The sequence below is a fragment of the Pomacea canaliculata genome, linkage group LG4 (genome assembly GCF_003073045.1).
Source record: "Pomacea canaliculata isolate SZHN2017 linkage group LG4, ASM307304v1, whole genome shotgun sequence".
Classification (NCBI taxonomy): Eukaryota; Metazoa; Mollusca; class Gastropoda; order Architaenioglossa; family Ampullariidae; genus Pomacea; species Pomacea canaliculata.
This window is the reverse complement of record NC_037593.1, coordinates 8,194,515-8,213,625: the sequence shown is the minus strand read 5'-3', so window position 1 is coordinate 8,213,625 and position 19,111 is coordinate 8,194,515. Positions and strand designations below refer to the sequence as shown.

At 36.9% G+C, this 19,111-nt stretch overlaps 1 protein-coding gene across 3 annotated transcripts; it reads right to left on the bottom strand.

Annotated features, from left to right (window-relative positions):
* Window positions 1-409: 409 nt before the first annotated feature.
* Window positions 410-19,072, bottom strand: LOC112562155. Of its 3 annotated transcripts, none has more exons than XR_003098799.1 (17): window positions 18,968-19,072; window positions 15,274-17,779; window positions 14,317-14,423; window positions 13,541-13,646; window positions 12,773-12,874; window positions 12,321-12,428; window positions 12,107-12,184; window positions 11,665-11,696; window positions 10,580-10,637; window positions 9,950-10,008; window positions 9,238-9,298; window positions 8,553-8,677; window positions 8,047-8,188; window positions 7,495-7,587; window positions 7,025-7,204; window positions 3,407-6,715; window positions 410-2,798 (listed from the first exon to the last, which is right to left on the bottom strand). XR_003098799.1 is itself a non-coding variant. In XM_025235216.1 (16 exons), exons 1-15 carry the CDS (start codon window positions 19,027-19,029, stop codon window positions 7,025-7,027), a joined length of 3,819 nt encoding a protein of 1,272 aa, XP_025091001.1. In that variant the 5' UTR covers window positions 19,030-19,072; the 3' UTR covers window positions 3,284-6,715. The 3 variants fall into 3 exon arrangements, 1 of the variants encoding a protein (XP_025091001.1); XR_003098800.1 differs by lacking the exon at window positions 410-2,798 and having other exon boundaries at window positions 3,284-5,394; window positions 6,066-6,715; XM_025235216.1 differs by lacking the exon at window positions 410-2,798 and having other exon boundaries at window positions 3,284-6,715.
* Between the last annotated feature and the right edge of the window lie 39 nt (window positions 19,073-19,111).

Genomic DNA, 19,111 nt, shown 5'->3' with positions numbered 1-19,111 from the left:
CTCGTTTGGCGAAGCCTTCACGGTTCTCATATCAGTTGCTCCTAAGGTTAGTTGCTTGCCTATTAATAAATTATAAAATGAATTAGTATGCAAAATCCACATTTAAAAAAAAGAAAATTCAAATAAGTTGTACAAAATCCTATGCTCACCCCCTCTCCTCACAAAAAGTGGAAAACGCATCTTCCACTCCCCCATATGTGATCATTCCCTATCCCCTTCTAAACTTTGATTACAAATTTAACACGTGCAGCTCGACCTGCCTGCGCCGTGTTGACTCATGCATCCACTTGCATTCCATGTCACCCGTCTGTGACATGAATTGTCTAAACTGGGTAAAATTATATTTAATTTTTCTGCCTTGGCATTCACTTAATTTATTCACACTTCTGCCATAATGAGATGAACAATATTCACAGTTGAAAAATTTATTCCCTAGAATATTGAAACATCAACAGCAAAGAAATTCTGGAAGGAGGGAAAGGGGTATAACATATTTGAGAGGATGCATTTTTTTTTTACAATTTTAATGATTCTTTTAATGACTTAAAATTTTATTCACAGTTTAACAGTAACTCTCAAAATGATTCAACTGTATCATGCCAACAAAACAAACTTTAATCTTGAACAACTGTCCCATGGTGTTTTTTGCAACACTCTGTCATTTTGCTCATAGCTTAAAGCAATGTAGCATGGAAGATGGAGGTATGTGTCAACAAACAAATTTTCCATAAAACATAATGGTGGTCACAAGTTGCCATTTACTACACAGTCAAGTGTAGTTTACACTTTACAGTTCATAAAGTCTTGCTAAACCACTGAGTAAATTATGTTTTTTAAATATAAATAATCAACTGAATAGAGTTAAAACTTAGACCAATTTCTGCAAAACCTATCCCATCCACAACAAACTATTTTGATTGCACAGATACACACATCTGTGCCCATCTATGCATGTTTGCATTCATACATGTCTGCACAATAACTTCTGTCCATCCATTCATTTGCCTGTACTCCTGACAACGCATGCATAAACTTGACCAAAGCCTTGTTTTACAAAATATATGACAAGACTATTGTTATTTTCTCCACAGTCTCCACTTGTTAATTCGTGGGAAAAAAGCTTTCATTTCAACATTAAGAAAAACTTATGCTTTTAAACAGCAATGCAGCATACACTTTTGAATTGTTAAACCTGGGAACAAGGCTACTTGTACAGAAGCATGAGGTCAAAATATGTTGACATTTTTTTTGGTAAATTTGATTAAACTATAGTAAATTTTAAAGAAAATGAAACGAAGCAACACAGATTTTAAAAAAACTTGTACATCTACATTTACATGTATCATTATCCATGAACACTAAGACTGTGACTTGTCTCTGGTTGAATAAGAGGCTTATCACATAAACAGAGTGGAATTTTATGAACACAATGCCAACACATTATCATGTGCTATGAGAAACATTATATTTAACGAAAAGTCTGTGACAAGTGTTTGCCATTTTTGTTAAATTTAAGGAGATGTAATTAAATTTAGTACTGACAAAAGAACAGAGTAGAAATTGTTTTAAATATTTTTAAAGTTTTTACAATTTTCTATTTATACTTAAAATATATAAGGTTTACAACAAGAAGGACTGAATCAAGCATGGGTATAGAGCAGTTCAGAAGTTACAGTAATGTTAAGCTTTATCCCACAGAAAGAACTTCAGCAAAATAATTTCACCAACATACCATCAGCACAGATTTCAAATGTTTAAAAAAAATATGACAATGCTGTACTATAATGTCTAAGTAAAACTGATGCTTCAGCCAAGTGCAAACATATTTTAGAAGTAGATCATACTACAGAATTAAAATGCTTTCATGCATACTTAAAAAAAAAAAAAATCTTAACCCCCTTCAAGTTTAAAAGAATCATTGTACATGCAACATGACAGAGCAGACAACAGTGTAATCAATCACTAAGCTGAAATGGATGCTTCCAATTTAAAGAAGAGCATATCAGCATATAATGTAATAATACAAGTCTTTGCTATGTCTCTGTATTTGACTTGGATTGTGAACTAGTCTCTATGAAATGAAACTAATGTAGTGGCTATCATCATCATGATGATTATTATTGAAATTCTAGCAAAAGACTATTACATTCATGCCCATAAATTTTTTTTTTTAAATTTTCATCCAAAATAATGTTTCACTATTCACTATTGATCTAAAATCTTGTCAACCCCCCGCCGACTCTCCTTGTTATATATTAATAAAATGAAATAATTATTTTTTTAAATATGACATAAATTATGTTTCCTTTACTTCAATAATGTGCTTCAAACCTCACACTTGCCCAAGTCTTGCAAGCAGCAATATACAAGAAGGCATGCAGTTTTTACAACCATTTAAGAACTTCTCTTTTGCAAGTGCAAACAGTTTATAAAAACATGTATCTGCTCTAAGTTTGAAACACTGAACAGCCGTAATGAGAGACAACTCAACAAGAGTATAGTAAATTATGCATTTATATCCTGCACTGTCATATTTTAAGAAAGTATCTGTTGTACATTACTGTATTGGTTTTCTTTCTCTTTCTTACCAATTAATTAGGGGCATAGGAGTGCATTGCCATGATAATAAGAAAAATTTGTGGTAAATATTTGTCTAAGATTTTAAAATGAAAAAGCTATTAAGTTGCATCTTAATGTAAAAAAAAAATCACTTGAACGCTCATGAAAAAATTAAAAAGGCAGAAAAATATAATTAACTGTTCAGCAAAATATTCCAAATGAATCATTTACGGTTAACCCTGTTTAACCGTGTGCGGACGTTTTGCCGACGGACGTTTCTCCGCCGGACGTTTCGGAGCCGGACGTTTTGTCGACTGGACGTTTCGCCGCTGGACGTTTCAGAGTCGGACGTTTTGCCGACTGCCTTTTCGCCGCCGGACGTTTCGCCGCATTATGTCAGAGAGAGAGAGAGAGCTTACTTCTCAAAGAATGAAAGTAACTACTAGATTACACAATAATTCTTTATTTCAAACAAATTTGACACACAGACTTCACAGACAGTTCACTTTGATTGTCACAGATTATGCGCAACAGCTTTGAGAAAAAACATTGATACAATGGCGAGAGAAATGTGTGAGCTAACGGTTCACATGAGGAGGGATAGTGAGAGAGAGTTCACTGATACATTGATACAATGGCGAGAGAAATGTGTGAGCTAAGGGGCGTCACACACTTGACTTCGCCTAAAGGTCCCGCGTGAAATGCCGAAATGAAGTGCCCCGCGCCGAAACGTCCGGCGGCGAAAAGCCAGTCGGCAAAACGTCCGACTCCGAAACGTCCAGCGGCGAAACGTCCAGTCGACAAAACGTCCGGCTCCGAAACGTCCGTCGGCGAAAAGTCCGTGTACCTGTTTAACAGCAATGCCTTCTACAAATCAAAACTTAAGGTAGAAAAACCATGGCAGTCAAGACAACAACATAAAGGAAACAAAGGCATTTCAATGAAGTTACCTTAAAGTTTAGCATATCCATAGATATAATAAATAGCTCGAGCTCAAAAGTAAGCAAGGTGTGTACCGAGGTAGGCTGTCATGGGTTTTATGCATAGCCAGACAAAACCTCCCTCCCCAAAACAACACTGAATCATGACATCAATAAAGCTACATGTAATACATATTAGTCAAACCAGAATGATGCACACTGTGGCCAAGTAACAGGCTTAGTATATAAGACCGAAGCAATTTTATATCCTTTTCTACAAGCCCATATTTTTCACTGCTGACCTTAATCCAGCAGATTTGTTACTACTTGTTTCCTGCTCATGCTGCAGGTTCACAGAGTGTAAAATGTGGGTGTCCTCCTGGTCAACATGCAGGAGGTCTAGTTTAATTTTCAACATATTAACAAGCTGTCCTCAATTGTACTCTATTCCTCAGCCTAATAATGATTTTATCTGTGACTGGCTAAAATGAATAGATGGATGGACTGCTCTTCCTTCATGGTACAAACATTCATTGCCCCCTTTCATGACAACAGTGTTGTATGGAGCAATGATAAAACAATGGAAGGTAGCTTGCCACTTAGCTGGGTTTCATTTACAGAGTACTAATACAGTTAACCAACCAAATATTGGAATAAAAAGTTTTTTGTGGAGCTTTTTCCACAAATAAAAATCAATCAGTATAAGCACAAACATGTCTTTGCACACACACACACTCTCTCTCTCTAACTTTAAACTGCTAGTTATTACGCCTATTGCACAAACACGTCTTTGCACACACACACACACACTATCTCTCTAACTTTAAACTGCTGGTTATTACGCCTATTGACAATTTCTCAAGATTTCATAAATACTATAAAATACTTTTAAAAAATCTGAGATCTCTTCATGAAATTTTTAGCGAATCTCTAGAAAAAAATAAGAATAGCCATTCAGATATACAGATATCGCAAAATGGCATGAAACTTGGAATTTTATGCTGAAACAATTTCATGGATGCAAGCAAATACAAACAGTTTAATCAGAATGATCAGATAAAGCTGGCACTACTGAAAGCCAATGAAAAATAAAAAGTTTTCTAATCATTCCTTGATCTTAATCTTGTTTCCCTATCAACAACTCGTAAGAAAACTGTTCACTTTTTTCAGTATTTTCCCTAGACAACATAGCAATGCAGGTAACAACTTTCTGCTAATATTACAAGACTACCTTTAAATATAAACTGCTGGACACAAGATGTCCACAACAGATATAATGGATTCCTTTCAAAATACGACTTTAGTGTCTGACCAAGGTAATTTCCTCTCAGCGTCGCTGTTTCTAATGATCCATACAAAAAGATTTAGCAGCTGAGGCAATGGTAATAATGAACATAGAAACTCTAAGCAACTTGCACCGAAAACAAAAAAAAAAATTCCTTATAATTAATAAATATTAATGCCATATCAATGACTTAAATTGACAAGCGATAACTATCTTTCAAGTAAAGATAATGCTTGTTGACATTAAAATTGTTCTAACAAACAATTCATACCAAAGTAAATGCCTGTGCTTCCAGCAGTCAAACACGACCAGATTGCTTGTTGAATTTCCGGCAGTTTTTGCCAATAACTTAATCTTATTTTGCCCTTTGGGGAGTTCAAAATTGACAAGCTTGTCCATTCCTTAATGATGTCCTACAGTCTCTCTCCGCCTGTCTATTCTTTTTCTACCTACGAATGCACTTTGCAAGATGGATTTTGTAGGGCAAGCTGGTCTTAAAGACATCATTTTAAGCTGACTGAAGGCTTTCTGAAGTTGACTGAGGCATACAGTGATAGATTCATTTACATTTGCTGCCATCCCAAGATGATCAAGGAAAGAGCTGATGCACATCAAAAGGTAGACCCAAAACTGTGCAGAAACGCAAAAAAGATGTTGAAGTGTAAGACACAAAAGTACTTCAGAATACAACAGTGATAAAAACATTAAAAATATCTGAATAAAACATAACTACAACTCAAGTTCAACGATGGATGCTGAAAAAAAAATCTGAGAAAATCAACTATAAAAATTCTAAACCTTCAAATCAGAAATCTACAAAATTACAGAGAAATATAGTTTTAGTTTATTCCTTGTTACTCCTCGAGGAGCATAGGGCCGCAGCAAGAGAAATATAACTGGACACATATTCCTTCTGCCCTTCACAACCTTCTAGACTGGTTGCCTGCTTAGACTGATGACAATGATGATTTCTTTAATCTTAGGCCAGAAAACAGATGCCAATTTTTCTTATATATGTTACATATCAAGTTAAAATATCACAATAGTAACAGCTAGCACAACAATACTAAATACGATTTAAAATATTGTGGCTTGCAGCAAAGGAGATATTGTATTGGGAAAATAAAATGGCTATAAATGTAAAATGTTTTGTTACAAGACTGCTGCTTTATTATTTGAAAGGAACTGTTGTGTGGATTTATTCTATTAACCATTTTGTAATCATGAAACAAATGCAAAAATAGGAAAGGCAAGGCTGATATAGACACAGACTTTTGAGACATTTTTATGCATGTTCCTACCTAGTCAATGATGTGCCTCCCATTGATGTACTGATGAACTGTTTCCACAGGCATGGTGAAGTTCACTTCTTCCACCATCTTGATTCATAAAGCATTCAGTAAGCTTTTTGGAGTTCTGGTCAATGTCAACTCCATTAAAGCAAATGAGCAAATGTTTGAGATCAAAGATACAACCATGACCTCTGCTGAATACTGGCCTGTGTGCTGCATGGTATGCCTCGTAATTAATCATGTCTGTTGGAATTATATCTTCATTACAACAACTTAAAAAAAACACATATAAGAGAATTAACTGCATTGCTTCTTACATTTCATGAAGCAATGCAATAGATATATTTTTCTTTTAACCCACTTATCTCAATACTTGTGTTTGTCTTTAGTAGCTGCTCTGCACCGGGTTATTTTTGACAGTTTTAATATTAACATTCAGTTCACTTGGCTTCATGCAGCTGTGTCAGCTGGACTCCAAGACAAGGTGTGCACCATATTTGTTCCTCTATGCTGCAATCAATCTCCAAGTTCGATTAAAACACCTGCTGATTTCAGTTGCTTTTTTTTTTTTAAAGAAATCTTGTTCTGACCCAGAAACTGATAGGCTGGCAGATATCACGCATACTTTCTTTTAACGCCACTTCAATCTCACCAGAAACCTGAAATTCAAAGAAGTTAATGGCTTTCAGTTTAGGGGTATTTTTTTCTCAGCTGCAGAGTGTAAGTATATTTTTGACTACATGTGTTAAAGTGTAAAAAGTTGATGCATCATTTAAAAAAAAAAAATTTCAGGAATAGGGAGGGCTGAGCATAACTGCTTAAACGGCACAATCCAAATAAGTTGTTACTACATGCACTAAAGTTAATCACATTTAAAGTCACATAAAAACTTTGTTGTTCAAAATAATCAAGGACTTTTTCCATTCAAAATAAAGTTCACAGCACTAACATTAAAAAAGCCTGCTGACCTAAGTAAATGTGCTAGAAACTTGGGGCTCTTCCTCAACTGGGTCTAGATGACAAGATGATGGAGATGCTGCATCATCGAGACCACTGGCAACATTAAACGGAGAAATATCTGATGGCTGTGTATCATCATTGTCAGCTGCTGACAGAAACTCCATTTCTTCTGTATCTGTTGGAGATGGCTGCACAAACAGCGAAAACAACTGTTGCTGTGTCTGTTTCTCAAATCATGTGTTAAGGACAAACCAAGCTGTAAGTGTTGTTATTCTCAGATTGATTGTTAATTGGACCATAAACAAGGTTTAAGTTCTGTTTATCACTAATCAGCTATAAACTGAAACACAAATTTTAGTAGGTTTGATGCCTAATGATACACTGAACTGAAAAGAGCAAGAAGAAGAATGTAACTGATAAGTTTGGAAAAAAAAGAAATCAGAGTTAATGTGCAATTCTTTTGCTGGTGATGACTAACCTGTAGACTATTTTTGTTACTGTCTCCATCATTATTTGAAGCAGTGTCATACAGTGTTGAAAATGGCAGACTTCTTGGAGGATCTGGTCGCTCCTGAGTAAAATAAATAGAAACTAATTTATAATAGTGTTGATAATGACAATTATGAAGAAAATAATAATGATATTAATAAAGACACTATCCCTCACAATGAAAGACTCAAGGGCAGTACAGGGACAGTAAAGCAAGTACGAAAAACAATCCAAAATGAAAATATTTTTTTTAATTCCAACCAAAGAAAATCTAGGAATGAAAGAAAAAGAAAAAAAAGAAAGAATCTAGTAAAGAAAAAAAAAAGAAAAAAAAGAATGAGGGAGAAAAAAATTTACTACAAAGAAAAAAAAAATTCTAAAAACTATCAAGATATTCTGAACCTATTCCTGCTAGGTAACGATGATGGAAAGAAAATAAGTGATGTTTGAACTCTTCAAGAATTATACAGGGGTGGGACAGAAAGTACGGCAAACAACTGGATTCCTTTAGAGATGCAGAATGAAAGTACTGCACACTTACTGAGAGGGGGCCCGGTGAATGCGAGCGGCTGCGCTTGCCACGGTCTGAACGAAGTGCCTGCATCTGCTCCTTCACCTTGACTAACATCCACTCTGGAATGCAGAATCCTCGACACTCATGCATCATCAATGTTGGGCTTTCCCTGTCAGAGATGAGTTTAAAAAACAAAGTTCACTTATTCAGTACAATATCCCAACCAAAAGGTAAGCTTACTGAGCTGCATATACTGCAGTATTTAGAACACTTTAGTACCTGCCATAGTTGCCATACTGTACCTACAAGTATAACTGCAGCTCTCTTCTATGAATAACTGGGTTTCATATTCACAAGGATGTCATTCTATACAATAAACAAAATCTAATTTGCCATGAGGAAAAAAAAATGCTCTAGACATGATATACAACATCCTTCTACATATAAAAAAGTAAACTTTTGAGAATTAATGATTGCACAAATTATGACTACACTGATCATTTTTTTCTACAAAAGGCTCACACTTTACTGACCGGTATTCCTCTGTTTTACTAAGGTCTATGATGTCTTCCACCAGAAGCATGTAAGCCTTGCCTCCTGTGGCTGGCATCAGCTTTTGTTCATGTAACCACACCTTGTCATCTTGGTCTCCAGAGTACTTGAAACACCATTAACAGCAATTTATATTCTCATGTGCATTTCAGTAACCAATCACACGATGAGCAGCACAATTTCCAAAACACTTTTGATGATAATAATAATTATGATAATAATTAAAATAATCAGACTTGTATACATATACTACAGATTCACATAACCATGTGCATTGGATAAGACAAAGCATGAGCATTTAATTAAACAAGATGAAAAAAATTTGCTGAATCAAATAATCACAGGTATGATTTTAATAAATAGGGAATTTTGATAATTTTGGAAAAAAGATGCTTGTTCCTTTAGCAGCCTTAACAACTTAAATATCTTACAGAAAACATATATATCATCATGGAAATATCAACATCCTTACGCTTAACCAAACATTTTCATAAAAACTGCTGTTAACTTAAATGGACCAGAGGCAAGGCAGATGCATGAGGTATATGAGATCTGTTCTTTTGTGCCCTATATGTTTCATCTCCCCTTAGAAACAATATCTGTTCTTTTTCCTAGTAATAAAATTGCATATCCTTGAGGATGAAATTTTATACAAAGTTCCTCTACCTTAAAAATGTCAGGATGTCGAATATAAAGTCGGCCCCTTGTATTTCCAAGACCTAGTGCCCTGAAATAAAGTTGTTGACAAAAGATATCAAATCATGTCTACTGTCAAAAAAATGTTAGAACTGCTACAGATAAACAAAACATAAAAGATATAATAAACCTTAAACTACCATTGAAAAATATAGTATGATGACAGATGCAAGTATTTTTAGTTATTGAGCAGTGAAACAATGGAACTCTCCCTTTCCATATCCGCCATCTACCCACTATTGAATCCTTTAAACATGCACTGAAAACACACAGTCACCTCTTACATAAACACTACTCCTAACAACCTCTCCCATAATGCTAGTCCTTTTTCACACCTTCATTTTGCAATATCATGTTAATCTCAGCTCTTGTTCTTGTTTTTTGGTTCCTCTTTGTGTTTTCTGCATTTGATTTCATTCTTCGTTTAGTACAGTTGTTGATTCTTTTATAGTTCATATGCTATTTGTTTGTTTTCCTGTCCCTCGTATGCTGTCCATGTTTTGTTCCTGTTCTTAAGTGCTAAGAGCATACTCCTTAGGAGTGTGAGTATGCACTTTACAAATTTTGCACTTATTATTATTATTAAGTAAATACACATGCCTTCACTTTATATCTCTCCTTTCCTGGGATTTTAATGCCAAGAACCTACAAAGAAGTATCTTCTAAGACACTAATCACTCACTTGTTCGCTCTGGCTCCCATCACAAACAGTGTATCTGACTTGATACGCTCAGGATCCCACTGGAATTTAAAGTATGCAAAAACTTCAGCTAAATCTTTTTTTAAAAAAAGGTTACCTCATTCAATACAGGTGTGTCAACCCAATTGAGCAAACTGCATAGAAAGAATTACAGATAAGCCTTGTTACTGGGGAGTGAGGAGTATGATACTGCAATTATTCTGAGAACAGCTTTCGTTAAGTCAATGCCCACATCCTCTTCCAGACTGCCTGTCTTTTCTTTACCATCTTTGGGGCACAGCATGGGCAAGGAGGTTGCAACACACAAGTACCTGACCTCCTGCCAGTGCTCTAACCACTGTACCATCTACTCCTCCCCACCCTTCCCCCTCCTCCCCACTTTTCCTTTCAGGAAAAATATAAATACACAAGTACGTAATTATCAGTAGCTCATTTTTTGACAAAAATTATATGAAACAGTAAAGCAGACCATCTGAAAACAGAGCTCACAATAAGAACCTATAAGTAACATGTCACTATTTGCATGCATTAAATGTGGATATATCCACAAAGGCAAATAAAATTATACATTTCTTTTAAGGATACCACCATTTATCACTAAACAATTCTTACCTTTGGCCCTTCTCGTTTTACCTGGTCCGATCTGATGAGTTTGAGTGGTGTACTTCTCCTGTGAGTGAAAATGAAAAACAATCAGACTTATATTCTAAATTTAGTTTTTCTAGCAGAGAGTGAGATCATTCCTGCACACTATTTAATAAAAGCAGAACTTTATTGACTGACTGAAGATTCCATGCAATGGCAAGGCTGCAGACCATATCTATGATGATGGCATTCACCTTGAGTAGCTACACACACACTAACCCTGAACACTATGAAGTCTTTGCTTTAAGACTAGATTCCATTATTATTATACTGACTGTGTGTAAACAAGGGCTATGTACTTCAAAATAGCACGCAGAAGATTCTTTTAAGACCAGAAACTGTGAAGAACCAAACAGACAGAGGAACTTATCACAGCTCCTTCAAATTATACTTAATAGGAAGAGAACTCCAGCTCTTTATTAATGCATTCTATCGATATAAAATTCAATTCCATAAGTATAGAGTGCATTCTATAGCTATAAAATTCATTCTATATGTAGATAATGCATTCTATATTTATACAATTCAATTCTATACTTATAGAATGCATTATATAGCTATACATTTCATTCTATACTTATAGAATGTGTTCTATAGCTATGTAATTCATTCTATAGCTAGAGAGAGAAAAACTTGGTAAAAACCAAAGTATTTCATTTATAATATACTCAGAAGTTGCTATCCAATTCATTTTAATCATAAAATTACATTCTGTAAGTACAGAATGTATTCTAGCTATACAATTCAATTGTATACTTATAGAATGAATTCTGTAACTACAGAGTTGACATGCATACGGAACGAGGCTGGCTCATTTGCAATTGGGGCAAGATGGTCAAAGATAAACCAATCAGTACCCTTGAAACATAGTCTGGCATTCATCTGTGTATTTACGGGCTAGATAGCAACTTCTGAGTATAATATAAATGAAATATTTTGGGAAATATCCTGGGAAGTTAGTTTTATTCTATATCTACCAACTATCTGAGATTAAAGATCTACCTATAATTTGGTAATTTGGTGACAATTTTTTAAACATATTGTATACGCACCCTGATGCGTGGAGGGGTGGACGACCTTTTCTCTGGAACAATGGGAAAAAAAAAAGGTAAAAGTCACAGAAGCTTTGCAAAAGAGACCTGTGGCCACCAAATGGATGTCTACAAATTTACTTAAGCTCCTGTGCATCAAACCCAACCAGATCCTCCATCCTGTCCTGTAAATCCCCAGTCACCAACAATGTGGCTGAGGTTTTCATGTGCTTAATACATAACCACCTGACATCTGAACTAGTCCATCCTACCCCAAAAATGGGTAAGCAAACATTCATCAGAGCCCTGGCGTCTGACTAAGCACCAATTGCAGCTTGATTACATGATTCGTAAACAGCTTTAAAATAACTCTTACTGAACATGTATATTACTCAAAGGAATGAATATGATAAACTGAAATATTTAAATTAATTAATTAAGAAAAAAAATCACTTGTAAATACCTTGGGTATCTTTTTCGGTATACCACTGTCACTTCCCTTCTCAGATTCACTGTCAGAAACTTTGTGTTTTTTCAAGAGCTGAAAAACAGTTGTTCATATTTAAAGTGTCACCTATCAAGATACAAGGACATGAAGTAAACTTGTGACTCATTCAGTTCATCACATCACATGATATCAGTCTGCTGTTGTGTAAGAGTTTACAACTTATACTTACAGGTGAAATTCTTTTGTCGGTGATACTAATTGGCTCAGAGACATGATCTGGAACGTCTACAATAGGTGTTGCGCTCCGCCTGGCCTCTGAGGTGTACATCTTTTTGGCCTTTAGTGCAAAGGGAAAAAAAAATGATAACAATTAAGCCTGTGGAGGCTACAAAACAGGTTCACCAATCCTACAATGGAACTGTCCTGAAATTCGGCTTTTATATTTGGTGTCTGACAAAGGCTGACTTAGCAATCTATTTCTTTTGTTAAAGTCTTCGAAGGCCTTCGGTTCTCCAAACAATTTAATCCAAGATCCCAGAGTGCTTAATCACGAGGACAGTCTGGCAATGAGTTGGAGTGCTGACCACCCCAAAATTTCCTCTTTTGTTTACACTATCCTCATAATAACATTACTTAACAGACAGTTTAACTGCTGTCTTAGACCCTAAAAAAAAAACTCACTTCTTCAAATATCTGTTTGCACACTGCATGAATGTGCTCTTCACTGACTGCATTTGAACCATTGTTCAAACGAATGTTAGCTGCAGCTGGATGGAAAAATTTCTGCCAACAGATACCACGATTCAGCTCAGGATGTTTTCCAAACTCAACCAAGCACCAAGACAATGGTTTACCAATATTTGTATCCAGAAGTTCAAATAAGCTTTGTAAAATAAAATTACCAAGACATACTTCAAAGGAATTCGCACAAATGGCAAGAAATGCTAAAAGGTAAGAGTCCAATTAAATGATTGTCATCTGAAATCATTACTGCATTCTGAACATTTTTAACATTAACTTATTTAAGGGTACAAACTGGCTACAGCTTGCATTATCTTCTTCAAGGTCTATACTAAAATTCACAGAGAAATTTTCTCAAAAAAGCTACCGTTCATTAATCTTGCATAATAACAACAGCAATGACTTAATTTAACTTGTTCCTTTGAAACCATTCACAGTTCTACTAATAAACTACAAAGTTATGCATCTTGCTCATTATTCCTATTCCTCGTGTGATAGCCAACTCTAAAGCACATGAATTTGCACATGCAACATACAATGCACACTATGTCCAACAGGTATGGCAACAAAATCTAGAGTCACAAAGAATCCTTATTTGTTTCTGCCCAAAATTCATTAAATATGACATCTATTCCATCTTTCTCTTTCCTGAATTTGTATTCTACAATATTTCTACATTCAAAACCATAAAATTTAGATTGTATGTACCTCAACGTATCTCTGGACAACCTGATCTAGTTCTTTGTTAATACTCTTTTGGATGTTTTGTCGAAGAAGATCCAGTGATTTGGCTGCGCTGGTGATAGACCCAGCTCTGAAAAATCCGATGAACGGTAAATAAAACCACTAGAGTTAAATTGGGTTTTTTCTTTTGTTTTTTATTTTACATTAACTGATTTAAGTAACTGCTAGGGGGCAGGGAGGAAAGGGGTAGAAACTTGTGTTCTAAAAGAAAGCTTTCACTTCTTTTTTTCTTTGATTTTGAATAGAAACTAAGAATCTAAGTCACAGAGGGAAAATACTATATCGAGACAGGATTCTCTTATAAGCTATATAAGCAGCTTTTATGTGGAAGAAGGAAAGAAGCCAAGAAGCAAACACTACACACTACAACTCTTGGTGATAACGACCATCGCATTTATTAAAAAAAAAAACTAATCCCTTTTTGATTAACTCATTAAATATTACTGGAGCATGTATAATCAACAAAACAAGTTTGCTGAAGGCTGATTAAGAAACCCAGAACTAGTACAGAATTAAATACTTTCTTTTTTGAAACTTACTGTAATAATTTTTATCTATTGCTATTTAGTATTATTACTGCTATAAACACAATATTTTCTTTAGCTTTGTCATGATTTGTTGTAACACCCATTACTCATACTGGTCTATAAATAAGTGATGAAACCTTTTGTTTGTATCATAAGCTAAAAATAAATGTAAATTTTTTACTTGTACACTTGTACTTGTTCACTGCAACTTACTTTGCCCTCTGGACTGCCACAGAATGGGACCTGTAAGCTGATCTGTAAATATTGGTTGCCAAAGGAAAATTGGATAAATTCTGAAGTCTCATGTTGAAGGGATTTGGCTGTAATAAAAACAGGAAATACAGATGACAGCAATGAATGCTTAGCATCTATTCCTGGTATTCTGCAGCTATTTAATACCAGTTATGAATGCTTGCAAAATTATCTGCCATTGTCTTATTCTTCCTATTTACCTGGGGTCACAGTTAACTTGGACGTGCACCACAAATGTGGTGACTTTGCACTTGCAGGTTTGTGTTGTATGTGTGAGAGAAAGAATTTTCTGACAGTAAAGGATGAAATTTTAGGGTCCAGTAGGAAAGAATGGATTTGATCCAGCTGAGGGAGGTGTTGGGCTAAATGAAAGGAACTAGCTAAGATTCACCATAAAGATCACAAGTATACATGTGTTCCTTACCTCGCTCCCTTATGTGTAATTATTCTTTACCATTATAAGCTAAAATTTTTGCCTTTAAGACAAATTGAGAAAGAATTAACCAGCCAGAAATAACAACTCCACCAGATGTGTAAAGTCATGAGACACAGAAATTTATAATACAAACACTGCCATCCACAGTTGGTCTAGTAAAACTTTTGAGTACAGTGCAGTATAGGGATTATTTCAAATGAAAATTCAGAGGTTTTATTTTGAATGACCTTAAGGTCTGGGAAGTAGGTAGGTGTCATAAGTGGCAAATGCTGAAAATGACAAACTAGCATAGCTGTTTAATTCCTTGCCCCCTCCCATGCAATGATTGGTCAACTGATAAGCATATATGATCATTGTTACTGGCAAATATAATGGCAGACATAAAATAAGAATATGCACAAATAAACATGTATTAATGCGAACATTTAAGTTACATACTCCTACCCACTCACTCACAAACATAACTGCATAAATACACATACCATATTCTGGTTACTCTGGGATGTGTCACTGTGGTTTAATGTCGTCCGCCCATTCACACATTTGCCCTTACTCTCTATAGACTGACAAGTCGCTGACAACAGGGATCCTTGTATCAGTCGTGGAATGTCATCTCTCCCATTCTGCTGCCTTAGCCCAGAAACTTCCGACACAGACTTGTCCAAACTATGTGGATTTTTGAGTTTATGCACGACAGAACTGTCACTGCCTAGGTCTTTGGTGTAACTAAACGAGTACTCAGTGCTGTCTCCATTCAGCGAACTGATCTTTTCAGCTCTCGTTGTAAATGTAAATGGGTTGATATGATGGGGTAGAGGTGGTTTATGGTACACTGGTGGCTCAGGAGACCCTGTGACAGGTATGAAGTCTTTAACCACTGGGCCTGTCTCTGAAGTCTGACTTGTGACAGTCTGAACTGGCTGCTGATGGTGGTAGTGAGGCTGGTAATGACTAGAGTGAGACACCGATGTCACGGAAGTCACCGTCTTTGTCTCTGGCTTCACTCGGACCGTAAGAGGCTGCATGGTGCTGGTCGACAACCGACAAAGGCTCACCACTGGCTGCAGCAATGGTGCCACTGTGGCAGCAGCTGCCAGGCCTTCACCACCAACCTGGGGTGTGGTGATAGGAGCTTTGGGATTAGGATGGGGAAAATGCAGATGTGTGTGTGCATGCATATGACTTGACGGCACTGGAATTGGGGTGTTACCGTGGGCAGGAGTAGGTGAAGGACTGTACCTTTTGTGCTCTGCATTTGAAAGTTGGTTCCCTTTGCCAAAGTCAGACACAGAACTAGACACAATGGAGATACTGCCCGGTAAATCCACAAGCTGGCCTGGCATCCCAGAATTTCCCAGGTCAGAAGCATTCATCACTAGCATTGAACCACTACTGATGGGGCTGACACGTAATAGACTGTCTGAGGTCCCCTGAGCCAAGGAATTTTGTACAGCAATCTGAGACATGCCGGCATTTTCAGATCTGCTGTCAACTTCTTTCACATTATCACTTGATGCACTATTAGCCCCTTTACTTACCACAGACTTAAACTGAAAGACCTGGGGCAGTACAGACCCTGAAACATTCTCAACACTGACAGCCACAGGCTTGGTCTGTGCTCCATGGCTACTGAACTGCTTTGCTTCTGTCTCAGTTCCCACAGAAATAGCATGGTGACCCAATCCTGAAATTGCAGGTACCTTGCGCGAGAGGGTTTGAGGAGACGCCACAGGAATCGTAGATGGCTTAACAGGACGATTTGTGCTCAGCTGTGAGCTAGAATGCCCAGTCAGTGTGACTGACACTGGAGGCAACTGCACCAGACGAGAGGTCAGCGTTGGCAATGGGGAACGAGCAGGCTGCGAGTTGACGCTGTTTGATATGCTAGTTGTCACCATGGCCCCTGCTAGGAGATGCTGGGACAGCAGGTCAAAAGGTGGCATTGGGATCTGCACAGTGTGTCCTTCTGCAAGACCAACTGATAAATTTGGTACTTTCTCCTGAAGACTTTTGGAGGGTGAAACTCTGGATGCTGGACTGACTGGAGACCTCCTCTGGGTTGGATGATTTACTTGCTGCTGTGGTGAATGGGTTTTAGCAACAGGTTTTGGGGAAGGCGTCCGCACCTGTGTTTCCATCTGCTGTTGGTTGCCACTAGAAGTTGAGTATCCAGGTAAGTGGTGTGAAGGGCCTGGACTCCTCCTTTTAGAACCTGGCAAAACCACATTATTAGACTGAGCAACATCCTTGTTCCCTAGACTTCGGTCTCTACTGTTTATCGCTGTAGACAGTTCTTTTGATGCAATTGCTCTTGCCAAATGTTCAAATGGATATCCTGGCTTTCCCATTTGCAGCACTGCATCTTTCCTTTCAGTCTGTGGGCGATTTTCTGACTGTAGGGGTGATCGTCTGAAGTCAGCTCCTTGAGAGGCACTCTGGTGCCCTGAAACTTCTAAGAGTCTGCTTCCCAATAGTCGTGCATCGTGCTGTGTATCCTGTCTGCCACCAGTGCCAATCAATGGAGGTGCAGACATCTGACCTGTTAGGGCGGAGAACAACAAAGTCTGCTGTGCACTTTCAGACATGGCCGATACCACCTGTGCTGTGATGCGTGAAGGAGAAATGTCACGGCTTAGTGAGGAGCTTTTAGTTGTGTGTGACACCGCCTGATCTTTTGAGGGACTAGGGACTTTGTCTCTGCTTGCTGCAGCCATCAAATGCTCTTTAATCCGCATGGGAAGTGCCAAGTTGGACCCTTTGCGATCATGCACTGTCACTGGCTGTCTGTCTGGTGAAACAGACAATGGCCTTTGCTGGCCACCAGCCAACAGCTGCTGCCTCAGAATGTCAGGGTTAACCATACTGCCATCATGTCTGTCAGTAGTCACTCTAATGGATGCTGGGATGCTGTCTGTGACAGTCACTCCTTTGCCTGACTTCTTGGACTCCTCTGACTTCTGGGACATCTGCCAGAGCTTTTCCTGTGTCCTGCATAAAAAGATATAATAAAAATCAAGCTGTGACAGATGGTAAAAGGCTGCAATCATTCTGCTTAGAAAAAAATATCAGGAACCTATACTAGTCAGCACTGTGTATGCAGTTAAAGAGAAAATTTTACTAGTAAAGTTTATCATTTGAAGCTAATCCACCTGTTGATAGACCTGGTGCTCAATCTGTAGCACAAAAGTGAGTAATTGTTGTTGTGGGTTTCCACCCTTAGCTACAGCAGTACAATACCAGTTTTTCCATCTACACTTACTTTTTGTATAAATGGTGTATTGTTAGTGTACATAATCTGTTTCTTTAAATATTAAAATTGTCATATAATAGCATTAATAAGAGGTATGGTCTGTTATTTGATGATCTGAGTAGTATGTCTTTCAGAGTTCTGCTAGTTGTGTTATTAATGATGACAAAAGTTGTCTGTACATTCCTTTTTCAAAATAAGCCAGATTTGATACAATACAGGCAATAAATTAAAAAAAACCTGTTTTTCTTCCTTAACTACATAAAACTTAAGCTGCAACCATGTGTAATAAAAATGTTTTGAAATCTATGCTTTTCAACTTAACATTGGTTTGTATTTTTCCTCCACCAATAAAAAAATGTGTTCACTTTAATTTGAAGTACCCTGTAATATGTTTGCTGCAAAGGGAAACTACTTTGAGAACCCTGATTTGCAGCATGCTGAAATGAGATAATTTATAAAATTGTATATAAAACGCTTTTGTCTACGATTTTTAACAAATAAGTTTATTAACAAGAACTACAGGTTTCCTTCACTACTCTTTTTTCGTATTAACAACACTCGTCGCTGTATGTGTGCATCAATAATGTTAAGGAGGAAATTTGTTATCTTCTGCGACATCGACCACTCCCTCGATTGATTCGTGCAAATAAAGTCAGACTAACTGAAAATACCGCCAGGCTACAGTTTCTATATTTACAAATAGCTTTATGAGTGTGCGCTTGTGACAGTATGCGTGCGCTAACAGCAGCGCGAAGTTTGCGGAAATGTCATTGCCGCTTTTGAAAAGCAACTTCTCTGAACTGCAAACGGAGATTCAAACACCTTACGAGAAACATTCTAAAGGCAGCATAAAAATCGCTTAAATTATTTTTTGCAAATGATTGACTGATTCTCAATCAAACAAAAGTTATGGGCATTAGACTTACACTTTATTTGCTGGAGGCGCAGTTCTAAATTTGGATGTCTGCTGGTCACCGTGTCGTTCCATGTTCCTGCCATTGGTGTAAACACATTTACTGCAGAATAATTATAGACTATAGCCGAAAACGAATTATTTTACTACAGATTTG

Bases quoted from the DNA above. Each gene is read 5' to 3' on its own strand.
- LOC112562155 (XM_025235216.1), bottom strand. From the start codon at position 19,029: ATGGAACGACACGGTGACCAGCAGACATCCAAATTTAGAACTGCGCCT. The intron at 13,647-14,316 runs GTAAGTTGCAGT...CGGATTTTTCAG, and splicing joins GTGGCAGTCCAGAGGGCAAA to AGCTGGGTCTATCACCAGCG. The intron at 12,429-12,772 runs GTGAGTTTTTTT...TTTGCACTAAAG, and splicing joins GCAAACAGATATTTGAAGAA to GCCAAAAAGATGTACACCTC.